The 11,406-nt window shown below is 44.7% G+C and overlaps 1 protein-coding gene across 2 annotated transcripts in view; it reads left to right on the top strand.

The window, feature by feature from the left end:
- Positions 1-1,105: 1,105 nt before the first annotated feature.
- Positions 1,106-11,406, top strand: part of LOC119177010 (clotting factor C) — a 33,151-nt gene continuing 22,850 nt past the window's right edge. The window contains exons 1-6 of one of the 2 annotated variants that reach the window (XM_037428358.2): positions 1,106-1,520; positions 4,594-4,720; positions 5,797-5,957; positions 7,551-7,646; positions 8,808-8,972; positions 9,877-10,083. In XM_037428358.2, the coding sequence (XP_037284255.2) occupies positions 1,490-1,520; positions 4,594-4,720; positions 5,797-5,957; positions 7,551-7,646; positions 8,808-8,972; positions 9,877-10,083 (787 nt within the window). In that variant the 5' untranslated portion in view covers positions 1,106-1,489. Of the gene's footprint in view, positions 1,521-4,593; positions 4,721-5,796; positions 5,958-7,550; positions 7,647-8,807; positions 8,973-9,876; positions 10,084-11,406 lie in introns of those variants that run through there. The other variant, XM_075877960.1, reaches the window with a different exon arrangement.

The following is an 11,406-nucleotide window of genomic DNA, read 5'->3' as shown; positions in this document are numbered from 1 at the left end:
GTGTATCCAATGCAGGCGGGACTTCGACATGGCAATAAGGTGTCAACGTATGTAGTAAATATGAAAACCTTGAATACTGATGAAACAATGTCTGTTTGTAATCACGTGCTACAATATTTTTCGTAGTTATCAATGTTCACGGCGAACAGAGTCAAAACAAAACTTGCAGTGTCGTAGCTTTTTATAAGAATGATCAATTACATTGTGTAGCTGTTGCCTGCTTTCATGAATGGAGATGCGTAAACTACCTCTTAATTTGTACCACATATTCCGCAAAAATAGCCTGAATATCTTGTCGGCGACAGAAGCGTCATTTTGATATCACAGTTTACACACATTTTCTTTCAATTCTGTGGACCATGTGCCCACTATGATGTAAGCTTGAGTGTCCATCTCCTAATTATAGGATTTTAGGTTCATGTTGTTTTGACCAGCGACGTAGTCACAAAGTTTCTCACAGCGTTGCTGCTATCTGTTTGAAAGCGGGTGGGGGGGGGGGGGTGATCAGTTGAAAGCTCCCCGGTAATCATTCAAATGGCGTGCTTCTAACTAAAGAACTGGCTAGGCATTCTAAAATTGGAGATCTCTTGATCTTAGAAAAGTACTGGTAATTAATTTTGTAGCTCTATATTCAAGAGAAATGTGAAAGTATGAACACATCATACAACCATGTTTTCCCATCATGCTGCGAGAACAAGCATGTTGGGAAAGTCCGAAACGACGATAAACTTGGTGTAGCGAAAGATGAGCCCACTTCCGTGTTAGTGGAGCTTCTTCGCCAGTATACCATTCATTATAACATTACGTATAGTGTTTCACTTCCTTTTGAGAAAGCGTATAAGCTTTTCACCCGCCTTCGTGAAGAGAAGGTTTCTCCTCGAGAAGCCACGAGATGATGTGCACCCTCGGCCTCGTGTCTTCATGGCGGCGCGTCGTAATCTATGTCTGCGGCTGACTAGCGGACAATCAGTGGGCGTTTCCTCCTCAGAGCAGGAAATCCCCCGCCACCTTGCACGATATCTCGGCCCGCCAGCACGTGCCGCTGTGACGGGAACGAAGGAATCCGGTTTGCCTATGCGCTCACCCGCTTTGAGAAGGTCAGCTACAACGCGTAGTGTGCTAGTAAGAGAACGAACAGTCTTTGACCCGACTTTCATATCAGAAAAGACGAACAAACACTGCCGGTGTACGAGCATCGGAGAAAGTTGTTGTGGTTGTTGGACGGTGAGCGATGAACCGCAACGTCGGGCGGTCGTGTTGCTCGCACGCGGCGCAATGAAGGGGGTTCTTCTGGGAAGGCAGCGGCCATCTCAGACGAGTCTTACGTCGGCACAAGCAAGGAGAGGGTCATTTTCTACACATCACTTAAGCACGCCCTTTTCATTCTGGAAGGGGTGTATCGTGTGCCATACATACTGCCAAGCTGTGACGAGCGTCACGTTGGGCTTCGGCGTGCGCTGAGTTTAAGGGGCTGGCCAGCGCGTGGACAATGCCATTTGACATGATTTCGTCGATAATACGTGAGTACGCTGCAGGAAACTACCGCTATTTTCTTCTTACCGAAATGAATGTCGAGGACCACTTTTCTTTCTCCACCGTGTGAGCATCATTACAAAAAAGAGGGATGCAACAAATAAGACAAAACATTAACAGTTTCTGTTTGTAAGATAAATAGACGATACGAGATACTTGCTGCGCGCGAAAAGTAGTAAATAGGCGAAACGATAAAAATTTTCATGGTGTAATAGAGCGAGCGAAAGCGATTGTTTTGCGAAATTGAGAGAGATAGCTAGAGCAAGACACCTGTGTGCTGAAATTTTGCATGCACGTTAACAGTAGATAGTTCTTTATGAACTCGGAGGCTGAAGCATCACTACCACGCCACTCGTAATACAGGTTGAAGTTTAGGAAGCAAAATAAATCATCATTATAATCAGATGACAGCCACTGCGAGGCAAAGGCCTCTCCCATTCTTCTTATATTAACCCAGTAATCTGCTTACTGCATCCACGTTTTACATGCCCACTTTCTAATTTCATCTGCCCACCTAACTGTCTGCCTTCCCGTATAGCACTTGCATTCTCTTGAAATCCAGTTTGTTACTCTAAGTGACCAGTGATTATAGTGACTACATGCGCTGCCCATTTTCGTTTAATTTAAACTAAAGTGTCATTAATACACATTCATTCCCAAACATACTCTTCTCCTTTCTTGTCTTTTAACGTTACACTGATTTTATTTTCCGTCACTCACTACGTCATCCTCGAAATGTTATAAGTGAGCGATTATAAAAGATGCGTCCCCACTGCATTCGGGCTCCCAAGACCACCATTATATGAATAGCCACATTTTTTTAGTGGCCGAGAACATGATACGCGCTTCTAATCTAGGGTTACTGATATACTGTATATTCCTATGACGTGCCTCGTGGCGCACGTGCTGACTGCCGACTGCAGCCTGGGCGATAGGCTCAGTTCGGTTTCTGTTACAAGAACGGACGGGTGTAGCGAGCTTTTTATCTGTCGGCATGGGTCTCGGTAAAATGCGTAGAACGCCATAATAACTGATGACAGCCTCCCGAATACACTGGCTGATGACATATAGTAAAAAAGTAAGTATAAGTCCGCGGGACTCAATATATACTAATGTCTACTTCACGAAATCTGAGGCGTGGATGAGATTGTATTGATTTATTAAAAGCGTACGCGCGAAAACGCTGGCGCCGGGAACTCCTCGTCTAAGGCTTATTGTATTTGGAACAGCGGGTGATCCTGCATTTACGAGTGGTATAGCACATCGAACCAGTTCACTTGCATACTTTAGCGAAGTGGGAATTGATTGATTGACTAATATGTAAGGTTTAACGTCCCAAAACCACCGCATGATTATGAGAGACGCCGTAGTGGAGGGCTTCGGAAATTTCAACCACCTGGGTTTCTTAAACGTGCACCCAAATCTGAGCACATAGGCCTACAACATTTCCACCTCCATCGAAAATGCAGCCGCCGCAGCCGGGATCCGATCCCGCGGCCTGCGGGCCAGCAGCCGAGTACCTTAGCCACTCTAACTACTCACTGGAACACCACTTGCACGTCTGTGTTAATCCAACTGGTGCTAGTCGAACTGGTACAAGTTCAAAACTGCATGTTATGCCTTAAAAACCATGGTTGACTTCATGTGTGCAATGAAGACATGTCTCCTAAGAGGACTGAATAAACAATTAAAACATTGTATGAACTGTGTAGATATTGTAGCGCAACTTTTTATGCTCGCCACTATATTGTAGTACAAAAAAGCTCGGCCGCTATGATATATGATTCATATCTAATCCCTTATCCTGAATAGTTTTAGCCAGCATTCGAAGAAACATGTCGGTGCAAGTTAAGCAGTTGACTAACACTAACCCATCATATTACTAATTTGTAACGAGGTTATAAGTGCCACCCATGCTAATTACGCTTTCAGTGATGGTAATGAGGAGTTCGATGCAACAGAGTATGAGATGAGCTAAGCAAGCAAAAATCATTTAGGTGTGCAAGTTCAGCACCACTATATTAAAGTGCTGCAGCTTAAAAAAACTCGACCAATTATGTTGCATAGATATTGAATGGGGACAATGACATTGTCTTTCAACTGCTTTCACGAATTCAAGAAATGCGTGTTTGCAGTAATACTGGTGAATTTTATGCACTTTCGACTTGTAAGTATTACACAAAACCTTCCCGCAATTGTTATATATATTACCTACATGGTGTCTTACTACAAATATTAGCATGTTAAACAAGAAGACATTGAAATCAAGTGCTCCTCCGCATAACTTCATCGTTAGTACTTCGAAAATACAAACTGCGCCTGTTCAAAACCACTTACAGTATTGGGAGGCTCAGTTGAGCTTTCGCAGCACCGACTCTTCGCCTGGAAGTTGTACTAGTTGGTCAGTGAAATTTATGAAGTCGTGTCTAATCCCTTATCTTGTATAACTTCATGCATGTTAATCTCATGCATGTTAGCATGGTGAAATGAAACAGGTCCTCAGTTCTCCATTGTGTGCCTTCGTTTTTTGCGCTGTTCTGTGTGATCATATATTAGATCGAATGCTGCGCTAATGACTGCCGCATAACGAGTCAAGGTGTTTATTCTACTCAGGTAGGCTCCCAAGCTACAAACGGTTCGACTAGTCTCCTTCCTTTGATCTCGCAAACCTTCAAATACCACGTGTTTTTTTGTTTGTTTCATTTTATTTTAGCCCCGCCGCGGTGGTCTAGTGGCTAAGGTACTCGGCTGCTGACCCGCAAGTCACGGGATCTAATCCCGGCGGCGGCGGCCGCATTTCCGTTGGAGGCGAAAATGTTGTAGGCCCGTGTGCTCAGATTTGGGTACACGTTAAATAACCCCAGGTAGTCGAAATTTCTGGAGCCCTCCACCACAGCGTCTCTCATAATAATATTGTGGTTTTGGGACGTTAAACCCCACAAATCATTCAATCAATTATTTTATTTTGTTTGTTCACCTGCTGCTGTCTTGCGAAGTCGTACGAGTTCAAGTGTACGTTCTTTGTTTTCTACATTCTTTTATTCTCTCTCAAACTTTCAGGTGCCGTACTGTTAGCTGCGTCGATTCATTCCATTCACTCGGTTGACATCAAGGGTTTCTGCCATAACGAGTCGCACGACTGTCCTTGTGGTTCCAGCGGGACAACAGTGAACGTCAAAGTAGATGGGTGAGTCACGCTGCAGTGCGATAAAACAACGTGAGCTGCGAATGTGTAACCAATTTGAATACCTCCCCTCTACAAAAAAAAAAAAGCAAGACAGGAACACTATTGTTTTTGCATACCGAAACCGCCAGCTAATAGGTATCAAGCATTGTTAACGAAAAAATGAAGTTCAGCAAGATCTCGTAATCAGATTAAGGGTTTTTACGCATAAAACCTCTGGAATGAATTTTTTAAAATAATAACTGAAACGTGTGACAAACTATGTTGGTTTTCCATCCATTGCTTTTTTCAAAAACATTTCTTCTAGAATGCATTTTTGTTTTATGCGTAGTTTCTCATCCATATTATGGGATTTTGGCCCCAGCTTGTATTCTTTAAAATGTGCTACACAAACAAACTGTGCTTGAATGTTCATGCTATCTGTTCTTGATTCTGGACTATAAATTTTCTTGTATAACTTCGAAAGGCAGTGTGATTGATCCCTTGAAAGACAGATTACTATCAGTGTGCACCAATGGGGGGGTGAATAGTTTTAAATGATTATAATACGGCCGGTGGCTGCACCGTCGGGCTCATGCGCGATGCTATTCATTCAACGGGTGGCATGCTGCGCAAGCACGAAAGAAAACCTAAATGGAGACAGGAAAGGCCGCATACTTCCAACATTAGAAGTGTGCGCTCTTTCCTGTCTCATTTTTCTTCTCTCTTCCTTCGTACTTGCACAACACGCCATTCGTTCGATATAAACCAACTATAGCATGCGAGACGGTTTTATTACTATTTTATTAGTTGCGAAGGCACTCGGGGGTCGTTGCTCGGTCATATGGGTATGGCATGTCTTGCCATCTTAATCTGTATCCGATTATAGTGCTTACACATGTGCAAACTTTCACTGATTTTCCATGCTCCGAAAGCGCTTCATCACAATAAGACTAAACACTCTCTGTCAACGTCTCCTGCAATATTTATAGCTATTGTAAACTAAATCAGATAGCCCGACCCATCGATATGACTGTTTATTAGCTTATGGCTAACGAGGAATTGGTGAATTCTCATCGATTCAAAAATCCTGTTTGCAGATGCAGCTACGTTCGTCGTTTTGAGTTTCGGTGCCGACCTTGTGACAGGGACAGTTACGACAAAGTCTGTCCAAACTATGCGCACTGTCAAACGTGCGCGCCAGGTCTGAAAGGTTGCGAAACCTGCCCACCTGGAAAGTATGGTGTATGGTGCACTTTGGGTAAGTTTCCAGGGAACGCATGGTCATGGTGAGCTATGGGACTCCCTTACGAGTTGCTTAGGACTTTTAAAGTCAGCCTCACATCCCCCGAAGCAGCATTACAACTCGTTAGAAGCAACCACGGGGAACACTGAAGCCTAATTATGAACAATAATTGGTTCTTAAAACGGTATTTTGGGCTTGTGTAAGCCCTTAGCATATATATACCATTATCGAATCATTAGTACCCTAAGGTAAGCTGAGCCCGTCGTATAAAACGAGCTGCAGGCGAATAAATGTTGCCCAACTTCTCGTAATTGCTCTTCCTCCTCAACATGTTCGCCGAGTAGCTGCATTCACTGGATATTAGCCCTCGGGGCTAACCACAGGCTCCCGTATGGCCGTCCGCCAGCTCGTGGTTCAACTCTACGCCACAAGAAGCTTAGCCGCAGGCCGCTCACATTTTCATTGAGAAGTTTGCGGACAAACTATAATAGACAGCAATTATCAGTGCAGCATAAATACAGGAATTGTGGCAATATACTTTTGCGGCGTGACGTGACGGCCGCAAACTCGCCGATACTGGCGTCTATCGCGAGAGCATGGTACTCAGTGCATGCCGGTCCACTGCAACTACTACGTTCGCTGGTTGCCTTGCGCAGATACACGATTTCGCAGTTGGACACGTCTATAATGATTGATTGATATGTGGGGTGTAACGTCCCAAAGCCATCATGTGAATGACATTATGAGTATAGTGACAATATGTGAATACCCCACTTCATATTCCTATCGGCTATGCGTCTGATGTGTAAACATTGAAGAAAAAACAACAATATCAGAATTCAATATTTGGATTACCAATAGATTCGCAGAAAGTTCATAGCATTTGAACTTCTAGGGCAGTACTTTCAAGGTAGTGGGCCTGCCCCGTTTGACTTCATATAACGGTGCTTTCAATCACTACTGTTGACACAGGTGTCGTTACTGCCAGACTAGTTATTACAATGTAGGCAATGCAACTGCATCTGTTGCCTAAGGTTCGTGTCTGTTCCGGAAAAAAATGCGTTTTTGTTACATGGCGGAAAACACAGGTGATTACTTACTATACAATGCCAAAGCAATGAAACGTGATGTATTCGCTTTTTGGACAGCAGGATTTTATACTAAATAATAAGAGTAACGTTTATTAGTTTCTCAAGGTGAAGTAATCTAGAGCTTCAGCGACATAGTTACGGGCCAACTACCTCTTTTGCATGGCGAACTATTCTGTCCGGAATAATTACTATAGCATAGATTTCGGAGATCTGGTTGGAACTGTCAGCGGCTGATTCGGATCCAAGAAGGTTTAACTGGCCTGGCTCTATTGCGTTCATGACAACACCACTGGTTTGACGAGGTACGCTAACCATTTCTGGGCGTGAATGTTTTTTTTTTTTCACAAGGAATGAATATCAAATTCAAATAGAAGTAAATATCTACATTCGATATAGGTGAAGACGAGAATTGATGATGATTAGCTTTTCAATAAACTCCACGCTTGTGCACCTGCGTAGCAAAGTTTGGCAACGTATAACGTGAGTACTTGTTTTGAAGCACGTCTGTCTGATGCAGATTGCAGGTGCCAGAATGGAGGAGTCTGCGATAAAGACACAGGCAACTGCCGGTGTCTCCCAGGATTCTCTGGTGCCCTTTGCGAAATCAGAGATGGTAAGGGGATCAGCATGCATCTTACACTGTTCACATATTGATTTCTTTGCGGGGTGGCAGGCCAGGGTTGTAGTGCATAGACCTAAACGGTGCGTTCTTCAGCCGCTGAAATAAACCTTTTAACACGCCTTGAGGGTCAGGTTACTCTCTCAATTTCTGTTTTGGAACCACGGTACCTTACTCGAAAATATTTTACCTAAATGTGTTTTATGCCTGGATCATCCACGGTTCCGCCGACGTACTTCCATCACAGAAGTGACGTTGAAAAATACATACTACGAAATTGGAAAAAAAAACAAACAAGGTTAACATCTGTCAAGCGGTATGGAACCAGCAACTTTCCTATTCTCAGAGCGTGGCACTAACCACTACGCCACAAAGCGTACGTTTTCAGCTGTGCTAACGACAAGTAATTTGTATACACCACGCACCATTTGGCAGTCTTCAGAGCTTCGAAAATTTAGCGCGTTTTTGTTATTAGTGGCGAGATGGCGCAACGGTCTCGCATTCAACGTGCTCTCAAGGTCGCCGGCTCCGATAAGCGCTACCCCTTCTCCCTCCCGGCTCCCACAGAGTGTCGTGTCTCCTGCGCGCGCGCTTAGATGCGTGATTCGGGAGAGGACGAAGCTCATTTCGCACGCTGCCATGGCCGCGTTTACGAATTCAGCGTGTTCCTGATACACGACGCACAAGAAATTGTGGCAGTTGTTAGTTCGCGCTCGTCCAGTGTATGCTAATTTCTTGTGTGCTTTCTGCTTCAGGGGTGCGCTGCAAGTTTCGAGCTGCTTGCCGTTCTTAACGTGACTTTCCAGTTAGTTGCTGTTGCTGAAACAATGCACAAAAAACGCTAAAAGAGTTGTATCCCTTTCATGTTACAGCGATTCCTATAGAGGGGGATCAGCCAGCTTTTTGTATTAGCTATGTTTTTTCTCTACTGTATTAGTTTTTTTGCTATGTTACTCAGTAACCGTAAAGTAAACATGTGTTGCTGTTGCATTCGTGAGCATGGGCGTTGGAAGGGGTGTGCACATATTTATTCATTATCGTTTGTTTATTAATACTCACCCAATTAAAACAATTTACACTTCATGTTTTTTGATATTAGATTACATTAAATTACGTTATTATTGCGTTGCTCATATTCTGCTGTATTCTTGTCAGGCTGCCCCCCACCAGCTCATCCGCAGGGTGTCTTAGCTACCATGGCACCACCAAACCTACCAAAGATTATTCACTACAACTGCCCAACTGGTTTCAAGAGGATCGGTGCAGGCACCATCAACTGCCAGAATGATGGCTCTTGGAATGGAGTGCCACCCTATTGTGGTATGACCACCATCTATATGCTACGTCTCCTTTTGTATTTTTTCTTCTTTGAATGAAAAAAAATGTATGGTGGGGTATTTAAGGGGACCTTAATATATTCACGCTACTCTATATGATTAGAGTTATAATCTTTCACAAATATCACACCCGCTGTAGAGTTTTGGTAATCGCATCACTTGAAGTCTTATGGCTTCACTTGAAATCGGGGTTCTCAAAGGTTATGCTGTATGATCAATGAACTTGAGTCGCCGATTATTAAGCTTTTGTTCAGCTCGGCGTATTGAATAGACAACACACACACACACGAGCCTTAATCTGAGCGCTGGCTCGAAGCTATCATATAAATTGCTGTCATAAAAGCAGCCCCTTAACGACGTAATAGTCGTTGAGGGAAAAGACTAAATGCGTCGGTGCCTTTCATGGGTTTGAGATGGTGTTCGGGTCGGTTCAAGTTATGTGACTGCATGCGGTGATACCTTAGTAGCCTACATGAAAGCCTTGTTAGCTTTCTAGTCTATCCTTTTTGCCATTTTTTTGTCACTGAAGTCTCAAGCGACACTTACTGGAACGACTCACGTTGCGCCCTACCATAGCGCCCGCTAATTCTCTTCCCTGCACTCTTTCTCAGGCTACCTTCATGTAGTGACTCTAATTTTGCTATTGCCAGGGACACGCAGAGCAGAATGCAGGCCTAGTGTGAACTGTCTGAGCTAAAGAAAAGAAAAATTGAGAAAAACATCGGGAAGATCCACTTTTACTAGTAGCGCCAGATGATAGAGCAATTACTTCTTCGCAATCTACGTTTCACAGGCTTGCAACGATGCGCGCACGATTCAGTCTCTCCACAATTCTTTCTTCATTTTTCTGTCCTTACTTCTCATTTCTTTATGCGACCCTCACACAGAAAGGCAGGTGCCATGCCCTCCATTGCCTGACGTGGCTCGGAGCGTGGCACAGGTGCATGGCGCTGCGACAAGCGTGCGAGAGATCCAGTACAACGGTACAACTGTGACCTACTCATGCGCCGATGGATACGAAGTCGTCGGCGCAAAGTCACTGGAGTGTACCCACGAGGGCACCTGGACGGCTTCGCCTCCATCCTGCCTCAAAGGTCAGTCTGGCAAGCAGGGAAGGTTTTAAATGTAGCGGTGATCACGCAGCTATATCACATGAATGAGCGGTTTGGAGAGAGAAAGCAGCTTTATATGGTTGAAACAAACGGCTGATCTTGATATCAATAAGAATCCAACCACCTATAAGGGTCTTGATGTCTTTTGACTTAATACATACTTCATATATTGCAATTAAGTTTTATTTATTGATATCTATTGTGTGTGTGCGCGCATTACACGGCTGTCACCCTGCAATCAGCAGTCTAACGAGGCTAGATCGGTAGCGTATCAATTGTTTTATTGTTAAACATCGGCCTTCATTCATGGTCTGTGGCCAGTATTATTAAAATAATATTTTATGCCTCCACATTTATGTTAACCCACATTAAAACGAAGTGAAGGGAGGATGAATGGTTGAAGACCGTGGTGCCACGCCTACAGCACAACTTGTCGAGCGCCGCGCGCCCCAGAAAATTTTGAATGTGCATTCCACTAGTGACATCGTGCCTGTTGGGTTCCAACTTGGTGCGTCTGCTGAATACCTTCATATTGTTACCCGCTCCGCTGACAGTGAGCTCAGGCTATGACAGAAGCGGTACCACTGAATTGGCGGAACGACGGCTGTCTGTCGGTCATAAAGGACGCGAAGACTCATGTCTCCCAAGGGGCTTAGGGGTGGCGTCTTACTGGAGTCAAGAGCCGAGTCCGGCTGCAAGGGTGGAAGATGCACTTGCGCTCCGCTGTAGCAGCCGAAACCAGCGGCAGAAGCGGCATTAATACACGGGCCAATTATACTGATGGCCTGTCAGCCCAGCGTGCAGGCATGTACCCGGGAGGTGCGTTCCCACGACCCGTCGACGCCGGACGCTGAGTGTTCCGAGAACCGGAGTGAAGGAAGTTGAGCGACGGTGAGAGGTGGTGGCTCTTTGAGGAAGATGTGAGAAGGAAGGTCTTCGTGTCTGGCACTTTCAACGGCAGCCAACCGGGAGTCGAGGAGAGAGACAGTCCTGTGTTCCGATTGGTTTGTAAGAGTGTTTGAATAGGGAGTTGAGGGATAAAACCAGGGGTGCAGGGACAGGAAAAAAAAGAGAAACGAATAAACGTCTTTATCAAAAGGATGTCCGAACGGCCTTTTCCTCAGGTGCCAACAGATGAAAAAAATCTCGTCTTCGGCTTTTTTGTTGGCAGCAGCGAATGTCGCGCAACCAGCGAGGCGATTGGAAGACCAAGAACGAAACCTAATGGGTGCAGTCAAGCAGGAGCTGCATGGCTGAAGCGAGGAAGACAGCGGGGAGCGACATAGACATAGGCCGAGACTGACG

Source organism: Rhipicephalus microplus, chromosome X (genome assembly GCF_043290135.1).
Source record: "Rhipicephalus microplus isolate Deutch F79 chromosome X, USDA_Rmic, whole genome shotgun sequence".
NCBI lineage: Eukaryota > Metazoa > Arthropoda > Arachnida > Ixodida > Ixodidae > Rhipicephalus > Rhipicephalus microplus.
This window is presented reverse-complemented; position numbering and strand designations above follow the sequence as displayed.